Source organism: Lycorma delicatula, chromosome 8 (assembly GCF_047948215.1).
Source record: "Lycorma delicatula isolate Av1 chromosome 8, ASM4794821v1, whole genome shotgun sequence".
NCBI classification, from domain to species: Eukaryota; Metazoa; Arthropoda; class Insecta; order Hemiptera; family Fulgoridae; genus Lycorma; species Lycorma delicatula.
Window position 1 is genome coordinate 44,293,835 of NC_134462.1, and position 23,486 is coordinate 44,317,320.

Genomic DNA, 23,486 nt, shown 5'->3' on the forward strand with positions numbered 1-23,486 from the left:
AATTATAAATTGTTATTTATTCTTAACAGATCTTGTCAGGATTTTTTTTGTTGATGTGTTTCTTATTCGTGTGGAATGAAACATTTCTTCCCGAAATGCTTATTTTCTAAAAAGAAAAAAGTTAAATATATAAAATAAAATATAAAGTTTTCTTATAATTGGTCATATAACTCTTGATCTTGTATTTTATTTTCTGTAGAGTTCAAAACTTTCAGAATGTGTTAAGTTTGTTGTAAATAACCAATTTCTATTTCTTTGTGTTTTGTACTACATTTATTTTTAGACTTAGTGTGTGATGTCCATCAAGTCATTATTTTAATAATTTCTCTCTTATATTGAGCGCAGGTGAAATTGCATGAAGGTGTTGACATAAATCAAGCTACAGCTGATCATTGAAGTTGATTTTTATCTATTTATATTACTCGCTGGGTTTTTATATACAGATTTAATTTTTTTTTTCATGACCTGTGAAGGGAAATTTTTTAAAGAATTTTTTGTGCCTATAACTTTTCTTAACTGAAACTACTTAATTTGCCAGAAAATAATTTTTATGAAATTATAGACATAAGATTAATATAATAAAGTAATTTTTAATAACTATAGTTTTATTTGAAAAATAACAGTTCATTAATCACGATTCATTTATTATTTCAGGAAGTTTTCAATTGTATGTTAAGAAATCTATTTGAAGAGTACAGGTTTTTCCCGCAATATCCAGAAAAGGAATTGCATATCACAGCACAGCTTTTTGGGGGAATTATTGAGCGAGGCCTTGTAACGTAAGTTGATTTTAATTTATTTTAAATTAGGATAATTTTACATTTTCACTATTATTTTTTTATTCTTTAAACATTGATGTAAACTATCTAGAAGTTTTACATGTGTATTTTTGTCTGTCTAGTTACTTTGTTATTTGTATTTTATATTGTGTGGTTCATTTATTATTTCATTGCTAGTTATTTACCTGATAATTTGAACATATTAGATACACAATTAATTTAAAATAACAGATTGCTCTTGAGTAGCTAAAAGTCATCTTTGTACTTCCATATATTAAAACTTTGAATTTATATAAACATGTGTATGATTTTTCTAAAGTCAATACTACTTATACGACCCACATTCCTCTGTACCAATATATTGTATTTTATAATCAAAAACCAATTTGAACAATTCAAGTACAGAATTACAAAATAAATGAAATTACACTTACCTTATTTTTTTATTTCAAAAGCACTTTTTTGGAATCCCTTATCAGTTGAATATAAGATAGATTTATATAAAATTACATTTCAAACATAATTTTTTTTTATAATTAAAATTAAAAGATTAAAATATTAAATTACAATCATATATACAAACATATGAAGTCAACTAAATAATATAACTACATATATATTAATTTGATGTCATAATTGAAAATTAAAATTAAATTTAAAAATAAAATAAAAAAATAGAAAATTTATGTTGTAACCTGACCAACCAATATTACATTACTGAGTGATTTGAATTAAATAATTTATATACATTATGATGTCTATTTCTATCTAAAAAACGTGTTGCCATGTATTGCTTTTATAAGAATGTCATCTTCATATTCTGCCTGAAAGTTAATCAAGTTGGAAATTCTTTTGTATATATGTATATTAATTTTATATATATATCGTATCTCCAAAATGTCCAAACTTTTACTGTTATTGTTTAAATTAAATTTCTTGAATTCCACTATTTCCAAATTTTTCCAAATATCAGATACAGTATGTTTGTTATTAATAAGGCGGTCAGCAACATTAGATAAACCTAAATTACCATTTGTATAATTTCTAATTTGTTCTAAAATTCTAGTTTTAAAAGACCTATTAATTATATATATGGTCACAATCATTACACTTTATTTTATAAATCCGCATGAATTATGTAAGCAGTATGATTGTTATTTTTTAAATATTTTATTATGATTGTTTGTCTTATATGCCAGTTGAAATTTACTTTTATTATAAATAGTAGTTATATTTCAACAACATTATCAATGTATAAATAGTTTAAATTTATGTTGTCAATTATTTTTGTGTATTATTTATAGATATAGGAGATAGTATTATTAATTTTTGAATTTTGTTTTTTGTATGTATTAACAATTAAAATTAATATCTATTTCTTTGTTTAATTTACTTTGATTATATTGTGTGTAATTAATTGCTCTATTAATCATGTGTGTATTTTAACTAATTTTGTGTGACCATGGATGATTTGAATTTCTATGTATTGTAGTTTTATTGGTTGTGGGTTTCCTGAATACTGACATTATAAATTGATTATTTTTTTTAATTTCGATACTAATATCCAGAAAATTAATTTTTCTATTTATGTCAATTTCAAAAGTAAATTTCAAACTATTATAATATGAATTAATTTTATTCAAAACTATTAAATGTTCATTGAGTGTAATGGAATTATAAACTACAAAAACATCATCAACATACCTAGTCCATAGTAGGATATCATGTGTATGAATAATGCCATAAATAATTTTGTCTTCATAATTCTGTAAATAAATCTTGGACGTGATAGCTGATAATGGAAAACCCATTGGTAAAGTATTTTCCTGAATATAATATTTATTTTTAAGTTTAAAGTAATTTTGTTGGCAAATATTTCTAACAACAGTAAATATGATGTTTTTGTAGTTTATAATTGTTTTATAATTGTAATTGTGTAATTCAGATTGATAGAATTTTTGTTTATTTTTCGAAAACATAATAGTCATAATTACTGTGATTGTAATGATAAAACAATTTTTTGTGGATGGATTAGAGTTATATTCTCTTTTTCATCCTCTGTTGGGTACTAGCAGTTTGTCTTCTATTAAGGGTGTACTTCAAATGAATTTGTGTTTCAGTCAGGAATATCTCAGATTTAATCCTGCTTCACTTGTTTTTTAATTGTATGAGATGTATCCGGAATTTTTCCACAATATTTTATTTATCCACTTGGATTATCATAATTGATGTGATTGATAATTATTTTTTGCACCCTCTTAAGTGTGCTAAAAGTAGTTTTGAGAATAGAGGTACTTTGAAACATGTAAACTATGAATGTTAGAGACAATGCTAGGAAAGGCAGAGAATAACACTCAAATCAATTGTATGTGGGAAGTAAGCATGTTTTCTTGCAGTGCTGTGATCGCAGTTCTGAGCATGCGCACCATGTTATTCATGGTACGCATGAATAACATGTTATATCTCATTCGTTTTTTGCTTTTGATAGGTGCCATTACAAATAAAGCGATAAGTAAAACATATACAAATAAATACATATACATACAAAACATAAATAAAACATCATTTAAAATGTTCAAGTCATTTGAAAATCCTGCCAATTATGAAATTAGAGCAGTTATCAGATTTTTAAACATGAGAAATATCAAACTAGCTAATATTCATCAGCAAATTAATGAAGTTTATAGTGAAAAAACTATGAGTGATAGAATTGTTAGTAAGTGGGTGCAACAGTACGATAAGGGATGCAGTAATGTGCATGGTAAACAAAGGAATGGATGCCCTTTAATCGTGAATAAGGATCTGGTTACATGAGTGGAAAATTAAAGAAATTCAACGGTTTTCAATTTCTTCATTATATATTGAGTTCTCTGAAATTTCATGAACAGTTCCACATTAAATCATGACAAAACTTAGGTTATCACAAATTCTTTTATTGTTGGTACCAAAGCTGTTGACAGAGGTTCACAAAATTAAGCGATTAGACAGTTCAGTGGTTTCTTAGCCAGTACAAAAATGAAGATTATGATTTGAGTTGAGTTGTGAATGGTGACGAGATATTGGTCTTTCACATCACTGCAAAACCGCCATTTCAACATGAAAATCATGTGCACTTTTCTGGATAAGAAAAAGGTTTTGTTGGTTGACTTTTTGCCAGTCCTGAGAATGTAAATGCTTTGCTTTATTGTGATACTTTCAGAAGGCTATATGTTGTGCAATCCAAAACAAGACAAGAGGCATGCTCAGTCATAAGGTTTAGTTGCTTCAAGGCAGTGATCATTTGCATGTTGCAATTGAAATTCTAAGTTTGATACAATTTGGCTGGGAGAAATTAAATCTTGTATTTCTGAATTGGCACCAAATAACTATTACATGTTTTTCCATCTCAAGCAACTCATTGGTGTTCAGTGCTGTGACAGTGATGGTAATATGAAAAAAATTGCCATACACCGGTGATTTTCTTCACTAGTCGAGGCGTTCTTTGAAGAAGGAATAAAAAACTGGGGGAAAAAGGTTTTAAACGGTATAAAAAGAGTTTTAATAATGAGGGAAATTATGTCAAAAAGTAGTTTGCTTTTTTGTACACAAGATAATAATACTCAATATTTATACTTTCATACTAAAGGTATGCTCTTCCATTTAATAATAAAATTATTCTGTTGAAAGTTATGGGGGTTTTTTATGGTAAAACTATATTTGCTTTCCAATTAAGCCTTGTATTAAATTTATTAACTTTCTGAAAAATTGCAATTTAACCTGTTAAATGCCGTTAACCCAATAACGTGGATTTGAAAGGCTATTCTTTTGCCGCCTGTAAAATATGAACTGATCGTTCTATTCATAAGCTGTTATTATCGTTGGAAAGAACAGATTTCAATCTTTAATGTTATGTAGTTTGTATCTGTACATTGTAAAGGGAAATTTTGTTATAGAAATTTGAAGTTGCATTACTGCGGCCAGCTGAGGAAGCCGGTCGTGTGTATATGCTATGAAAAACTTCTCCCACTTTAACCTCGTACGTTAGCTTTGTATTCAGTTTGAATCGTTCGTTTTCGTAGAGCATAGCGACATCGGGATCATTCGGTTAGTCTTATTTCTAACAGAGTTGGTCGAGTTACAAATGGGAGGGGGATTTTTTGTCAACGTTTACGCAAACTCTTGTGTAGGCTTAGCCTTTTGTCCAAGAAGCTTGTACCATTACTCAATGCATAGAACAAACATAGGAGAATGAGAATAAATTGTCACTTTATATCACTCTAGCAGGGTGGGGCTGAATTCCATCATTTTCGCATTGTTGTCAAGCGACCCCACACGTCCCGGTCTCGCCATTCATGTTAGTTTTCATTTTATCTTACTCAAATTTGGCCCGATTTGGACCAAATTAATTTTTTTTTAATCTGCGAAATGTGCTTTATAAAATTTTGTATAAAAACTTTTTTCCGATAAAAAGATTTTTACTCTGGAAAGGGTTAAACGAAGAAAGTCACGTATTGTTTCCAAATTTTTTATGCTTGTCGGATTTTCAGCTGTAACATATGTAAAAAAAATCGCACAGACATACGGTTCAGTTTTTTCGAATCTATGAATCTTTTTCTATAACCTGTATTTTTTTCTATTTTTTCCGACTATAAATGAATGAGTAGTGACAAATTTTTCGCTCACATAATTAGTAACTTGCAAGAGAAGACTCGCGACCCATGCGGATTTAGAAAGGTTAAGGATGATTTGAATCAATCACTGTTATGGTTGAGAAAAGGATTTAGCATTTAATTATGATAAATGATGCTGTATATTTCTTTATAGAATAATTAAGCCACTTCTGCACATTCAAGTACAAGTTTTGATTTCAGTTCCAAAATCCTTAAAAATTATATATAACATAATTTGCTAAATGGAATTCAATTTCTTTGATTATTGATGGTATGCATAACTATGTCATGTTGGTATTGGTGTTGATTCTTTTGTCTTTTTTCTTACAGGAATTACATGACATTAGGTTTAGCTTTGAGATTTGTTCTTGATGCTTTAAGAAAGCCACACGGTACAAAGATGTATTATTTTGGAATTGCTGCTTTAGATCGATTTAAATCTAGATTAAAAGAATATCAGAAATATTGTGAACATGTTATGGCTATTCCACATTTCAAAGAATTCCCACCACATCTTATTGAGGTATCTAAATTTAAGTTGTTTTATTTACTTTTTGTTGAATGGCAATATGCATTTTATCTTTGCGATGTTATATTAACTTTTATTTTTATTTAGTGTATTAACCTTTTGGTAGATTTAATATTACTTGTAGTAATTGTTCCTAATTAAATTAATTACTGTGGCATCAATTATTGTTTTGTTTTAAGTCTTATCCAATTTTATAAATAGATTATTTTACTCAATTAACATTATACAGTTTTTGATTCTGTTTTATATTATTATTAATTTTTATAGTTATTTCTTCCTGTGTAAATTTGAAGAAGGAGTTGATCTCAAACAAATGATTTGGAAAATTACACAAATATATGGTTTTTTTCATACAGAATGAAGTGGGAATCGTAATAAATAATAATCAGTATTGGCTCAAATGGAATGTATTCAAACCAGTTGGTTTGATTCCAATGAAAATTGCACTTTATTATTGTATCTATGGAAGAAAAATCAACTTGTGGTGAAATTCTTTATTAAAATAGAAAATTAATATTTTAAACAATTACGTTTGATAAGTTTAGTCACTTGTTTTTCCTATGATTTGATAAAATAAGAATGTTGATAATTTTTATGAAATCTATAATTATAATGATTATGATAAAAATAATTACATAATTATTTTTTACAATATTAAATTTTTATAGTTATTCTCTATTGGAGATGCTTTTTATATAAGTGAAATGCATCTGAAAAATTCAACAATTAAACAGATGACAATGTAGGATTATAAAAAAATAAAATTATTAAAAGTGTTTATAGTTGTAAAAAAAATGTATTATGTGAAAATGTTTCAATAACCAACTCAGTTACTTATTCACAGCATTTTCAGCTTCTAATTGTATTTCAATTGCATTGCTCTTAAATCATTTATGTATTCATTTCAGTATTTGGAATATGGTATCCAGTCACAGGAGCCTCCTAATAGACCACAAGGTCCAGTTTTACCTGCATTGATGTCTGCTACAACTACGGCGTATAAAACCATCACTGCCACAACAATTACTACTACTACTACGACATCTATAAACGTTTCTAAAGCTACAACAACTACATCTGTAATATCAGCTAGGGTATGTAATGACAAATTAAAAGTATCTGCCTCTTTAGAATTTGTTTAATTTTTCATCTGTGTTTTCTCATAAGAAATTTTCATTTTTCTAAAGTTACTACAAGAGGTTATCACTAAACTAAGACCATTTCATTATAAAAAAATTTATTCTTAAAACTTTATCAATATTTTTTATTTCTCTTAAACTACATGCCTTGTACTACTTCTCTATATGAGGTGTGGCTATTAAATATGAAACTAATGCTGTAAAATATTTTATTTTAAATCTATACAAATTTGGTTATTATCCTCTTCAATATGCAACCTTCCTCTATCCCTATACAACATTCCATGCAAATTTTCCATTGTTGAAAACAATGCTGGAAGTCTTCTATGAGCTCTTTCATTTCACAGCTTTTTCTTTCTCATCTTCAGCAGTCTAAAATCTTGTTCCTTTTAATGCAGATTTTACCTTGGGAACAGATAAAAATTACATAGTGCCGGGTCAGGCGAATAAGGGGATGGTCTAACACTGGGATATTATACTTGACTAAAAGCATCTTGACAGACAATGCAGTGTGAGCCGGTGCGTTATCCTTATTAAGAACCTGTGACTTGTTCTTTCACAATTTAGGTTGTTTTTTCTTATTATTTCACGGAGTTGAACAAGGACCTCAAGGTAGTAATGATTAAAATAGTTTGACTTTCAGGAACCCAGTGAAGGTACAAAATCCCATGAATATCAAAAACAAGAGTTGTCATAGCTTTGAAGTTGGACTTTCAGTGCATGATTGATGCTTAGTTTGTGGATCATAAATGAAAAACCAAGATTCATCACTTATTATCGCTCTTTCCAAGAAGTTTGGGTCATTTTCAGTGACATTCAAAGTGTCAGAACAAACATTTTCACAAGCTTCTTTTTGTTTGATTGTGATAATTTTAGGCACCATTTTCGCACACACTTTGCATGTTAAAATTGTTATGTAAAATTTGCCTTACGCATTCTTTGTCAATTCCTACAATTTCAGCAATCATACGAATAGTTAACCAATAGACAGATCAGATCAGATTACCAATTTTTTCAATATTTTTATTCGTTTTTGATGTGGAAGGGCAACCTGGGCGAACATCATCTTCAACATCTCGGCTATTTTGTAAACACTTAAACCACTCAAAAACCTGCGCACGTGATAAACATTCATTGCCATATACTTTTTTTTAATAAAAGATAAATTTCAGTAGTGGCTTTTTCCAAGTTTCATATGGAATTTCATGACAATTCTTTGCTCTAATAAAACAAAAAAACAGATGTTAAAATGAAGGCCACGGCCAGACTAATATGTCTACAGAAACTGTAGTGCAAACAATCTAAAGAGAAGGCTTCACGTTACACAGCTGTCGGTCATACAAATTTAGTGAATGTGCAGTTCTTCTGTAGCAGCATCAGTCTCATTTAATAGCGACACCTTGTATAATTGCCACATTAATTAAGACATTTATCAGTGATACACCAGCTTTAATATACCCTTGTCATATTCTGCCGCCAGTCCACTTAGCCAATGATTAACAGTATTTTTAAGTTTGTTACCCATGAATTGCTTACCACTCAAAAATTCTTTCAGCTTTCTTTAATCGTAATCAAAAGGAGTTAAGTCCTGACTATACATGGGTGATCATAAATTTCCTATCCAAGTGTTCTCAGTATATCACATGTTGGACCCGCAACAGTGGACATGCAGCAGGATGATGCCGTCAGTCAGCCGTCCACGTTACCAATTTTAAACGGTGCACCGTAATGTACATAGAGTTTTGCAGTAGGCTTCTGCATTTATAGTCATTTCACGTGGCATGAAATCAATCAGCAGCATGACAAACTGATCCCAGAAGACTATAGCCATCGGTTTGCATCCAAATGGCTGTGGTTTGACCTTTATGGTCTGGTTGGTAATTGAGGATGATGCTATTCACTTGATTGTCATTTTCTCTCTGGCGTGTAATATGTATTAAGGAACTCATCACCTTTTTCTGTGTAGTGCGTCAAAAATTCCAAAGCAGATCCCATTTGGATTTTTTTGTGATGTTCTGTTAAGACATGCAGCACCCAACATGCACATATGTTTCTGAAGCCTAAACGGTTATGAACAATGTGACCAATAACAACTCTTTGAAACATCAGGAAAAAGTTGGGCCAGGTTGGAGATCGTTGAGTGACAATCTTTTCTGATTTTATCAACACATTTCAACAAATCCTCAGTGGTTATTGAGGACCTCTCCAAACGTTCTTCATAATGCACATTAATTCTTTTATTTCTAAACCTTTCATAACATTTTTTCCATTCATTACATTATCACTATACACAACAAACTGCCTATGAATTTCAACCAGTTTAATGTTTTAATGGTTTAAAAAATGTATGACTCCGTGTATTTCACGGTTGGCGGCTACATCGATTTTCCTATTCATTTTATAACGTAATAACTCACACATGATCAAAGATACTATAACGCAACAACTTACAGACAGCAATGCAGTGTGTACATTACTAGCGTTGCCATGAACGACACAGGTTCGCACAACCTTAAGGAGAGAAATTTCCCAGCGATCTTTACTTTAGAGATATCCCTTATACATTGAGAGGTTTGATAAGGTGTAGTTAAATTAAATTGTGAAATTTTTGTGATAAAATATAGATAAATAATTAAATAAAATGACTTTGTAAATGAGTAATAATGTGGTATTTTCTTTGTCAAAGAAGACATTTTTTATTGGTAGAATTTTCTATCACTGAAAGTGTAAGTGTGCCTTATAGTTGAAATTATTAAAATTATGCATCATAAAACATTTAACCATGCAATTGGCAGTTTTATAATATTCATATTAATATTAAAAAGAATTTATTATTGATTGGAGTGTGCCTCATAATTCTTTTAAAATCTGCTCTACATATGTAAAGGAATTGTAACATAAAATTGGTAGTAAAGATGAATTTATGACAGAGCAGGAGTTGAAGTTTGGGAGACATGTGTGCTTTTCATATACTTTTTTTGTAAAATGTTGTCTGTTAGTGGAAAAGATTCAAGATGTGTGTTTCTTTTTGGAGCTGTAGTATAGTTTTCAATGACTAGTTGTATTGTGAACCTTCAGAGAAGCAGTTCTGACTGGAGCCGATTTATCCATATATGAGGGGTTATATTAAGAGAATTAAGTATTTTCTTTATGTAAACAGATCAGTAATGATTTTAGTATGGTAATTAAATCATATAGCTGTTTTAGGTTTAAAAAAAATATGCCTATACATTAAAAAATTAGTGAAGATTTGTTAAAATTAGTATCTTAAGAAATTTTATGAATATGAAGGGGGTCAATCCATTTGAAGTGTCACAAAAAAACATAAGCTGGTTGCTTGACCAATTCAAAAAAAAATTGAAACTTTTCCACTTGTTTCCTACATGTTTCAGGACCTTAAACCTATTTTTTTTTTTAATTTTTTATTTAAGCAGTTTATCTATGGCAGCCAGTTTTGTTATGGTGCGCACATCTATTTGTATGATTGTAAGGGTTTATGGAAAAAGTCATAATTAAAGAACAATTTGGTTCTGGAAGATGAAACAAAATGCACTTTATTCATATTTTCTCAAGGTAAGAATTGGTCCAGTGGTTTATTTACATATTTTTCTTCTTTCTATGAAAAAAGTACCAATAAAGTGGAACATGAAAAACTGTGAAATTTCACTTTAGGTAATTTTTTTCAAGAGGCAGGGATGGCATACACAGTTTGAATTATTTTAATATGTATGTATATGTTAGTACTTTTACCATAAATAATATTAATGGTGATATATTTATGATATACTTACCCCTAAATTTTTATGAATTTTTGAAAACTAATTTTTTTAAAAGAATTCAAATTTTGGCTTCAAATAATTTTGATGGGGCTGGTGATAAAAATCTTAAATTTGCACAACTTACAGTGTTTTTGTAGATGTTTATGGCAAATAAAAACCTTTCTTGTGTATTGTACAATAAAAAAGTGATAACATTTCTCAAAAATCATGAAAAACCTGTTAAGAATGATACCATTTTGACTTGCTACGTGCTACAAGGAGGTTTCTTGTCTTCTTTGCTCTTTACATTTTTTATATTTAGTGCCTATGTTGTTGGTTGACATTTTCAGTATTTTAAAAATAGTTTTTTAAAATTATTAATGATAGGTCGTAATTTAATGATAACTTAACCAATACCAGTAACCTAATACAATTTTAATTCAAAAATGCTTGTAAAATTTACTCAAACTGAGATTTCAATGAGTAGTCTACATCTTTCTTCAAGAATTAATTTTATATTGGTTTATTTTTGTAAACAGTCGAAGAAAAAATAAATGGTAGCAAAATTTTAATTATTCTTCAATGAAATAGCGTGTTTTTGTAGCAATGAAAGTTTATTATTTTGTGTGGTTAACCAACAGCTGTGATATCTCTTCTCATAATTCTGTTGAAATTGTATGAGAATGATCCATCACTGTAGTTAATTTAAGTGATGTCAACTTTCTCAGAACTTTGCAGATCAATACCACACTTTGTCCTTCTGAAATGATGTATGTGGTCCAGCTGGGTGGAAAAATGAACCTGCACATCATCATTTTTGAGGCTAATATCTACCACTTCTATCCACCACTGATCATCATACACACAAGCAATAAAATCTTTTTCCTTAAGTGAAAGTGCTACAATACTTGACAAAGGGTGGTCTTCATAGTCCTTGGAGTCTAAAGTTAAGTAACATATGCCTTCTGACATAGGAACATACTTGTGGTAGCTTCTAGTACCAACTCTTTCACAGCAGTCAAAATGGTTTTTTAGAGCTTCTAAAATCTTGGCTATCTCATCTGATTTAATAAAAAAATAGTTGATTTTTTCAGCTTCGCATTCATATAGTTCTTTGTTCTGCTGAGAAAAAATACTTGTGAAACAGTTAACGCAAAGAGACTTTCCAGGAACTAAATCTAAATTTGGAAAAATTTGTTCTTTAGTAGCTTGCTCTAACGTTATTTGTCTTAAGTTTTTCTTAACTGTTTTTTTATGAGTTCTCAAAGGGTCATAATAGAACTGTTCATACAGGTAACTGAATTTTGACAAAAACATTTTTCATTGTATTTACAAACACCAGTGACATCTGAATTAACATGAAAAAAAATATGCTGTTGTTTTCATTACTAAATTCACATATTTTAATCAGTTCTTTTGGCACTGAACCATACAGTGTTTTGTGACACTCTTCGTTCACGTAAATTCCTATGGAACATCGTTCTTCCATTGTTTTATGTGAAATTTCTTGAAAATAATGTAAAAATTTAACTGATTATAAAATTTGCAAATATAATATTTTTAAGTAAAACTTATTTATTTAATAAACATTTCCAAACACAGGATGAAATTTGAGACACTCGGTAAAGATGTTTACAGGTCACTGACTAATGTCAGACTGACCAATCTGTATCTGCAATGCTCAATGATGCAACAAGCATAAATGAGCATGTTGCAGCATGAATTTTCTTGATGACTGGAAATGACTTCAAGCGCCTGTTATAACCTGAACACTGCAGTTGAATGGTTCAAACAAGTCTGTTTCAACTATAGTAATAGTATAAAAATATTAAAGTGCCAAGAAGACAAGAAACCCCAATGGAACACTTATATTTAGCAAGTCAAAATGGTATTGCTTTTAACAGGCTTTTCTTGATTTTTGAGAGGTTATAATTTTTTTATTAATACAATATACAAGAAATGTTTTTATTTGCTATAAACATCTACAAAAACATAAATTGTGCAAATTTAAGATTTTTATCATCAGCCTCATCAGATATTTGAAAAAAAATTTGAATTTAAAAAATTAATTAATTTTCAAAAATTCATAAAAATTTAGGGGTAGTATATCACCATTAATATTATTTTTGGTAAAACTACTAACATACACATACATATAAAAAAATTATTCAAACTTTGTATGCCACCCCTCCCTCTTGAAAAAAAATTACCAAAAGTGAAATTTCACAGTTTTTCATGTTCAACTTAATTGGTAATTTTCTCATAGAAAGAAGAGAGATAAGGTAAATAAACCACTGGACCAATCTTTTACCTTGAGAAAATATAAATAAAGTCTCTTTGTTTCATTTTTCTAGGACAAATAGTTTTTTAGTTATGTATTTTTGCATAAACCCTTAGAATCACAAAAATAGGTGTGTGCACTGTAACGAAAATAACCATCACAGGTAAACTGCTTAAATAAATTTAAAAAAATATATATAGTTTTAAGGTCCTGAGATATGTAGGAAACAAGTGGGTAAGTTTCAATTGGTTTTGAATTCGTCAAGCAACCACCCCACCCTTTGGTTACTTAAGGTGGATTGACCCGAAGTAAAAACTGAACTGAGGCATCTCATGCGAAGCTAAGAATTTGTCATTGGTTTTTAAAGAAAAAAAGTTTTGAATTAAAACTATTTAATAAGTACATGCTGATAAGCATTGTAATTCAATAACCAACTTAGGAACATGAGAAAGTATGAATCATTCATACTGAGAATTTTTTTATAAACAACATTGTTATAATAAAAAATTTAACAGTTATTTGACTTACTTAAGTAATTACTCAGATTTTCAGTGTGACAAGGAACAAGGAATGGGAAATCACATTCTATATCAAATGCTAGCACTTAATAAATAAAAGATGCTAACAGAGCGCTGGAACTATTTTAGTGCAGTTTCTAAAGTTATATTACAGTACAAATTGTAGAAATATGTAAAGTAAGATTTTACTTGTAGAAAATTAAGTGAACATTTGATTGATATTTTAATTTACTATATAAATATATTGTTAAATTCCTTTGTTATTTGTTTAGCCTTCAATTGCTAATGCTACAAATATTGATACACTGTTGGTTGCAACAGAAAAAGAAGAAAAAATGACTGCACCACCAGAAGCAATGCAGGATAAAGTTGCTTTTATATTTAACAACTTAAGCCAGTTGAATTTACAAACCAAGGTGAGTTAATTTGCATATTTTCAATTAATTTTACATGTACAAGTCACTTGTGTATAAATTATTCTTGTATTTACTGTACAAATTATATACATGTTTTAATCTGGTTTCTCCTTTACATTGTTTAAGTTTTACTCTTGGGTCATTACCTTTTAATAAGTTAAGACTGTTTTATTTCTTTTGTTAAGTTATTATCTTCCCCTTTAACCTTTAATATGTGATACTTGTCCTAGTTTTACTTTAAATGCACCATTAGCTTCCTTTTGTTCCTACTTACCTTACAACTTCTTAATGTTGTTCATTTTGAATTTAACCCATCCAGATTTTAACTTTTAGTAAGTCCGCATGAATTGCAAATCCATGACTTAAAATTTTATTACTTCCTTGTACAAAGTAAAGGAAGTATTGTGATGGTGAAAAATTTTGGTTTTTAGATTTCAACGGAAATATCCATTTTGAGTCATTTCGGCGTGATGTCTGTACATATGTATCTTGCATAACTCAAAAACGATTAGCCATAGGATGTTGAAATTATGAATTTAGGACTGTTGTACCATCTAGTTGTGCACCTTTCCTTTTGATTGCAATTCACAGGACCAAAAACGTCCAATCCAAAAAATCTGGATTTTGGTCTTTTTCTTAACTGCAGTAATAAGCCCTCATAAGAGTTTTTCAACGATGTATCATAAGTGGTACTTATTTTCATTGGTTCCAGGGTTGTAGCCAAATAAAATTTTACTAATATAAAATATTTGGATCTTAGTAGGGGAAGGCAAATCGGTTTGAATTTTGATTTATTAATATTAACCTCTGATTATAAAAAAAAATACAATAAGTAAAAAAAAAAAAAAATTAAGTCAGAAATAAGATTAATATCAGAAGTTATCAGTGAAATAAAATGTTATGTACTTTTCATTTAAAAAAAGTGTGTATATGTAATTTAATAGGTGTACAAGGAAGTCATGTGGGGGTTCACATCAGATTATTAAACATTCTGTGCCATTTGAATATTTTTGGTATATTCTTTCTAATTTCGTTTTTATTCTTTCAGAATTATTTTTTCTGTTCAACAGTTTTGTCAATTTTTTTTATACTTCTGTTTCCAATTTTTTTCTAATTAATTTTTTATCTCTTAGAAAATTGTTTAATATTACATTGCCCACCTGATTTATTTAGTTCTATTGAAATTAGTGCAGGAAGAAAGTAGGTTGGAATGGGGCAGAAAAAGACATTATGATATAAAATAAATGTTTGAATAAAAGTGTTCAGACTAAGTGCATGTTATTAAAAATTTATTTAAGACTTTAAAATTTACAGATCTTTCTGTCAGTTCATACAGCTTCTTTCGGATGCACTCGGCTCCTGACAATTCAGCCACTCTGCACTATATTCAGTCGGTCTTCTTCTAGCCTTCTATCAATCTTCATGGACTTAACGTACAAACTTATAAAATATAATATATATTTTTTAACAATGTATCATTTACGGAATCATTAAAAGCATTTATTTACACTTATACATAATGTTGTATTGTTCATTCAAATATTAAAGGATCATATATAATCAAGAAGTGATAAATGTCTATATTTATTTATTATTTGAACCAGTGATTATATATATATATATATATATATATAATTACTAGGGTAATTACTATATATATATATATATATATATATATATATATAGTAATTACCCTGTAGAAAATACTACACCAAGGCAGATTTCAACAAAAAGCAATCTAGGTGTATATTGGTTTTCTTTTCAATATATATATATATATATTTTTTTCCATTGTTTATTATTTTATTATAAGTTTATTATCATTGTTTATTATTTTATTACTTTTATCAGAAGTAGCGAAATTCATCAATTTATGATGTACTATATTTTCTTGTATTAACACTTAACTTACTTTCTCATATATCATTATTTTGTTTTAATGTTAATTTTTCACCATTCTTTCCATAGTTTAGTTTTATAAAATACAGCTACCTACTTCATTTTATTTAATAATGGATAGTTTATTTATTGTGTTTTGTCTTCGTTTTAGTGCGATGAGCTGAGAGAGATAGTGACCGAAGAGTATTGGCCATGGATGTCACAATATCTTGTAATGAAAAGAGCTAGTATTGAACTGAATTTTCATATTTTATACTCAAATTTTTTGGATGTCCTCAAAATTCCTGAACTTAATAAAATGGTACTTAGAGAGACTTACAGGAATATTAGGGTGAGTTTTATTTCAAATTTAGTTTTGTTATAAACAAAACTATTTACATTTTTTATGCTTTGTTCATTTCCTAAATAAATAAATAAGAAAATAGCTTTTCTGTTAATAAAAAATATTTATAACATTCAGTTTATATCTTGTTTTACTAACTTATGATTTTATGATGGCACATTCTTAGAAACTCCCTAACCAGTTTTCAAGGTTTCTTAACACATGCAGTTGACATTTGCAGATTTACTAGCAAGTAAAATTTATCAGTAGTGAAGTTAATGGAGCATGAAAGTACTATTTACTTTTTAGCTTTTAGTAGAAAAAATGGTCAAAGTATCTTCTTACAGTACTATTCTAGCATTTGCACAGTATTTTATTTTTAAAATCAAAAATATATTTAATTTGATGTATGTTTAGTTTAAAGAAAAATCTTAACTAAAAATCCTACTGACTAGTCAATTTGTATAAAGTAATACAAAAATATTTATTGGAAAAATAAATATAATTTTTATTACGAAAACAGAAAAAGAAGAAGACCATGATTTCTGATTCTGTAGACCTTAAATGGCTGTAAGCGCTTCTTAAATCCCTAATAAACTCCAAATTTGCATCTTTTGTTCTAATTACTGAAAATTTAAGTTTTAAATCTTTTATAATCAAATTTTTCTTAAAAGTAAGCAGTTTTCTTTAATTTATAAATAGAATGCACCCATAGATTTTTTACAAATTAATAAAAATTTTAATATTTTCTGAATACCAATAATATTATCACAAATCTGTAAGTATTTAAAACTTTTTTTCATAAGTATTAGGTTCAGTATGCAAATCTTTTTGTAAAAATGATGTTTTCATATTCAATTAATTGTATAAGGCATTTAAAACCAAATTTTGGGATATTAAATTTTTCTTTAATATTAACAATGTAACCAACAAGACACACTAATAGCTAAAAGCTAAAAAAAAAACTAATACCAATAGTAGACTTTTATGGGATTTTGTATCATCACTTGGTACACAAATTTTATAATAGATGAGCAAAATAATAAAAAACTTTATTTTAGAAATCTAGTTTAAAAAACTCTTATTATTGAATTTGTATACTGACAATGATGCAGGAAAGTTGACTATTGCTATTAGTTTTTTAAGTTTTATCTGTTACTGTGTTTTGGTGGTTAAGTTGTTAATATTAAATTTAATTAGCACAGTAGTCAATATGTTGATAAATTTTTATATATATAGCAGTCAATGAATTTTGGAAAGCCTTTTCCTTATTTCATCTGTTGAAAAAATTAATTTTCATTTCTTGCAGAAATGAAAATAGTTCCTTCTTTAATTTATAAAGCTTATACAAATTTTTTAAGCTCAAAAGGTTCAATTGTCATGCAGAGACTTTGCTAAATAGTTAATAACCATTTACAGGGCAGTTATATACAGAACAACATTATTAAATAAGCAATACAGAATTACTGTTGGGTAAAGTTAAAAAAAACACACAGCTAGTATTTGCCAAAAGAAATTGGACTTTAATGAAAACAAATTAATATATGTTATAATTATCATAACCTTAAAAACTACTTAATATATCAGCTGTAATCAGCGTCTGAACAATGATAGTTAAATGAAAAAATACATGAATATTCTTCTAAATACAGATTTTGAACATATACATTTTTGACGAAGCCTGAAAGAGAACATGAAACACCTTAATTTTAATTATAACTTTAGAAAAATATAACATCAAGAAACATAGTATGTCTGAAAAACTATTGCATTGTTGTCAAATGCTGTAATATTGAAAAATTAGGAACGAACAAATGTCATTAACTTAGAAAAATCAATTACAGTAAATCTTAATTGGCACTGGCCTTTCCTGATTTATGAACCACAAACTTAACATTAAATAATGTAAAAATGTAATTCTAGTTTGACGTAGAAAAGGACACAATAATATTACAGTACAAAAGAGTTAATTATAATATAATCACACTGAACTTAATTGAGCACATGAAATAGGTTGCAGCTGAACAATGACAGCCTTCTGTAAGTAACCTGTCGTGACTGTACTAAAGTGAAATTGAAACTTGAACGGCATAGGTATCATCATACCTATGCCGTTCTGAACTGAATGTTCCACAAATTTGAATGATAACATAGTGGTTTAACGTAATAAGTAATGAAAAACTGAACTTGCCTGTAGCACACAAATATTAGCCAGAGATGAACTCGTAACAGCAAGTAAAGATGAATACCTATGTAATCCTGGGCGTAGTCCGCACGGTGTATCAGGAATACAGAGGTGTGATGTGGTTTGGTGGTAGCATGATGCGTAGAATCTCAGATGTGTAGTGATGAGTTTGAGATTCTGCTTGAGTGAGGAATGTTACCACAAAGTTTGCAGGAGAGTATTGCCCTAGGCGACTGCACTGGTGAGATGTTGGATTTACTCTGCCGAAAAGATGGCGAAAGAAAACGGGGGTTAACAAGATCCAGGTAGTGGACAGGAGAGTGTGTGTATGTATTAGTAAGGGGACGAAAAAATAACGGGTGTACGAAAAGGGTAGTCAGAAATAACTCGATAGAAGAATGGATGCGGTCGCTAAGGATGACGGTGGGAGGGTCGAACACAAGAACAGTAATAGAAACAGGTGGACTTTACAGACCCAGAAATACGAAACAAAGTGAGATTTAAACATTCCTTGTAACAAAACAACGGGACCCACCCTAGCTTGGAATTCGTAGAAAATAACGGAAAACTTTATGCCAGAATGGCGTAAACAATTACTCTTAGCTTTTGGTTACACTTTTGTATTCAAACATTTTTCAAATTATACTAAACATATAAAAATATTTATTTGCTACAAAAGGGTTGGAATTAGAAGACTTGAGTGACAGTCAACACTATTCAAGTTTTAAAATCTATTGTATGGGGTGGGCAGGAAGTCCCTTTACAATAATTATGAAATTATTAGGATAGGTGCAGCTTATCTACTATGGATCTAAAATGTTTGTATGGGTTCTATCATGTTCAAAGCACAGCTGTATGTGCTTCCACATCTGGTTGTTCATCTGCAACAGCATATCAGGGGTGATCATTTCAAATGACCAAACAACGTCATGGAACTGCTAATTGTTGACTTATCTGCATTTTTAGATCTCTTCTTTTATAAAATCCCGGAGTGCATTGTCATGTGTGATGAGGTCAGGGTTTCTTGCTGACCAAGGAAGTGGAGTCAGTAACTCTTCTGTCCCATGTCCAAACTAGTGTTTTGGAAAATTTCACTGAGGCATCTGCGGACATTCAAAGCAAAATGCATTGGACCACCGTCTTGCTGAAACATAATGATGTCAGTGATCCCTTTTGCTGTTAATTCTGGAAGCAACAACATCTGTTAATCATTCTCAGATAATAACTGTGTTGGTTATAACTTAAATAAGAACCAAAGAGATGTTCAGATGTCATTGCAATCTAAATTATATCATTAGAGGCAAATGGTGTTCAATTTCCTCAAAAAAGTGATGATTGTCTTTTGCTTAAAAGCATTCTAGTAATAATTGACATGCATAAACATGTCGATCAAGGTCATTGTTACTCAACTCATTAACTGTGGCTGGATGAAAACATATTTTAACGCTGATGAATGACACTTTTAAGTCATTTCACATATGGTCTTGCATTGTCGATCTCGGAATGCCTAATTCTGCAGAACGTTTGCGTGTTGATTTCATCGGTGATCGTTAAATTGATCCCTCCACAGCAGCACATGTCTCAGCTCGTGTACTTGGCCTTCCATCTCCATGGCACATTAAGAACATTTCCTATTGCAAAAGCCTTTTACTTCCATGTCAGTAACGTTTGCGGTGAGGTTGATTTCCCAAAACTAATCCTGCTTTCAAGAATCTTTACGTAATTCAATACCGTTCTAATTTACTACTGTTTATAGCTGCATTTACTTCTGATTAAGTCATCTTTTATTTGTTAAAAAAAGCTGAGCTGACGAATTGATTTTTCAGCTTTTTTCTGTGTAATTTTCTTTATGTTAATCATACCAAAAATTTTAACTTTCTTTTTCACTTTACTCTATTTTGCATACTTTTTCAGCTAGTTATGTTAATAAGTATATGTAAAATGTTTATTTAATTTAAAATAGAATATTTGTTCAGTTGTATTCTGCTAATTACTTGTGTACAACATTTTAACATTGTTTCTAATTATTAACATAAGATTTTTTTAAAATAAAATTAATCGTGTTTACATTAATTGATTCTTTTGATAATTTTTATTTGATCAGGTCCTCTTAAGAAGTGACAAAGGGATAGCAAATTTCTCGGACCGTTCGCTCTTAAAAAATCTTGGCCATTGGTTGGGAATGTTAACACTGGGACGGAATAAACCAATATTACAGTTGGATCTTGATGTTAAATCTTTATTGGTTGAAGCTTATAACAAGGGACAACAAGAGTTACTCTATGTTGTTCCTTTTGTTGCTAAAGTTCTTGAGTCTTGTTCGAAGAGTAAGGTAATGTGAATCATTTAAAATTTTTTAAAATTATTTGTTTTAGTTTATCAACTGTAAACTTTAAAAGTAATATTATTTATTTTGAAAAAGGTTGCTGTTTAGTAAACCTTTTATTAATATTGTATTGTTTTGAGGGAAATTATTTTCAGGACGTATTGATTCTCACCATCACTAATGAACAAACTCTTTTCATGAAAGTATAGCTCAAGCATAGATCATGAGAGTGTTACTAACCATATATAGTGACTTAAGTGACCTGCGTTAACTATGATATAAATGTTAATTTGGCGGAAGAAATGAAACTTGTGGTAGAGAGACAGAGCTTGTTAGCATTGTTATTTTTTATTTTGGGAGGCTAAAAGTTTACTTTTAATTTTGATTTAGTTAAGATTTCTGATCCATTATATAAAGATGAAAATACCTCTGCACTTACTGGGCCTGATGAGTGATTTAAAAGTAGTTAAACAATAATTTCTAAAAGAAGGAAACTGTTAATTTTAAATATATTTTTAAAGTTTTTGAAACTCATAAAAAAATTATTTTATTTGTAGGTATTGTTAATGATATTTAAGGAAATAACCTATTTAGAACAGAACTAATTCTTATTTAGATTAATTTTCAGATATGTTTTTTTTTGTTTAGCATTTATTGATAGTGAGACCTCAACTGTGTTTTGCAAGTTGAGGTTCTGTTTTGTGATGAAAATCCAGACCCCTGTTTGGAATTGATCCTGGGATTTTTAAGTTTAATAGTTGGTGATACTACTGGATACTACAACCTTGCTATTCCTAGTATTTAGATTGTGCTTTATGCATCAGAAACTTGCTTCCTGCTTCATTATTAATTACTTTCAAAGCACTTAAGAAATTAATCTTTCTATAAATAATTCCCCCTCATATTATACTTATGTCATAATATCCAAAATACCAAAATACAATTAATTATGTGCAATTATTAAATATTCCATAAAGTCATGAAATCACATAACAGATTTTATTACAAAGTGAAGAACTGTAATTTGAAATTGTACTACTTAGTATTTTTGACATACCATGAAGTTAAAAACCAGCTTAGTAAATAGAGTTAACAGAAAATGTTAATATATTTTTACTGTTAAAAGTTAAGGCTCAAGAAACATCCTTAAAAGCTTAGTAATTCTCAACTAAAGAACAATAATCAATGTAAACTAAAATACAATGTTGTGCAATATGTAGGGCATTTAAATGTTTAATGTAAAAATTAATATAAAAAAAATTATTTAAGTCACTAATATCAGTTAGGATTTACATAGATTTTGCAGTATTAATATATCAGTAATTATTTGTCATATTTACTGAAACTGTTTGGCACGTTATTGTAATCTTATATTGTGCCAATCCACTGATGTTATTTCATTTCAGGTCTTAACAGGATGTACACTTGAGGTGATTATTATGTGCATTTATTTATATGTTTACATTTTCTTTCTTTTTAATTTTTTTTTAGAAATTTAATTTTGATCTGCCTTTTTTAAATTAGCTTTTTTTCATAATTTTTTTCACTTTGGGTTACTTTGTAATTGTTATTTAAATTGACTATTTTTTCTGCCTTAGTTTTACATAAATACCATTTAGATTATTGTTTTATAAATCTAAAAGTGTAAATATTATAGACATACAATATATGTATTAACATTTTTTTTTCTTGTTAATTATCGATATTTTGTTATAAAAAGTTATTGATTATGAGTTCATATTTCTATACAGTTTTAATAAAATACATTATTTTAATTGAAAGATGATAATTGCAGGTGTTTTTTAAATGTAAATAAAAGCTTAAAGAAACAAAGTATAACTGGGATGAGACATTTTTTACGTATAATAATAGTTAGCAGTTTTCAAAAATCAATTCAAAATTTAAATAAAGTATTATTATTGAAAATACCAGACCAAATTTTAATTATCAGTTTCATTTTTGTTTTAGGTGTTTAAGCCGCCAAATCCTTGGACAATGGCAATTATGAATGTATTATCTGAGTTACATCAGGAGCCTGATTTGAAACTTAATTTAAAGTTTGAAATTGAAGTACTTTGTAAGAATTTGGCACTAGATGTTGCAGTAAGTATTTATCCATCTATTACATTTGTGTAACTAATAGTTTTTAAAAATGTAGAAAAATTTAACAGAAATGGAAATATTGTATACCAATATTGCAATCCAAATTGTAAAATTGATTATATTATATTACTCTGATTGATCTTGATCTAATTGATCTTGTGTTTTAGGTTCAGAAAAAAATAGATTTAGTAATATATAAAATAGTTGTGATAAATGTATTTTGTTACTTATTTTTAAATGCATACATTATAAATAAAATATTTCCTCTAGTTCCTCTTTTTCTTGTATGTAATGACAATGCGATGTGTTTTCAGGAGTTGAGTCCAGGTATCTATTTAAAGGATCCTGAGAATATGAAGAATATAGATCACCAATTGTCACCACCTAAAAGTAAAGTAGAAACACCAGTTTCAAATTCTGTGATAGTTCAACCACAGCCACAAGTACAACCACAAACTCCTCAGCAACCTCTTCAGCCACAGCCACTGCAGCCACAACCACCAGCTCCTCAACCATTATCACAGCAGCAGCAGCAGCAAAAGACTACTGGTAATTTTTGTTTATTTTTTTTATGTAATGTGG

At 28.9% G+C, this 23,486-nt stretch overlaps 1 protein-coding gene across 1 annotated transcript in view; it reads left to right on the top strand.

Moving 5' to 3' along the window:
* The window catches only part of Not1 (CCR4-NOT transcription complex subunit 1), a 143,798-nt gene that overhangs the window by 49,727 nt on the left and 70,585 nt on the right, over window positions 1-23,486 (top strand). The window contains exons 15-22 of the mRNA XM_075374038.1: window positions 655-779; window positions 5,759-5,951; window positions 6,866-7,051; window positions 13,926-14,069; window positions 16,120-16,299; window positions 20,580-20,807; window positions 22,770-22,904; window positions 23,219-23,311. Of these exons, the coding sequence (XP_075230153.1) occupies window positions 655-779; window positions 5,759-5,951; window positions 6,866-7,051; window positions 13,926-14,069; window positions 16,120-16,299; window positions 20,580-20,807; window positions 22,770-22,904; window positions 23,219-23,311 (1,284 nt within the window). The remainder of the gene's footprint in view (window positions 1-654; window positions 780-5,758; window positions 5,952-6,865; window positions 7,052-13,925; window positions 14,070-16,119; window positions 16,300-20,579; window positions 20,808-22,769; window positions 22,905-23,218; window positions 23,312-23,486) is intronic.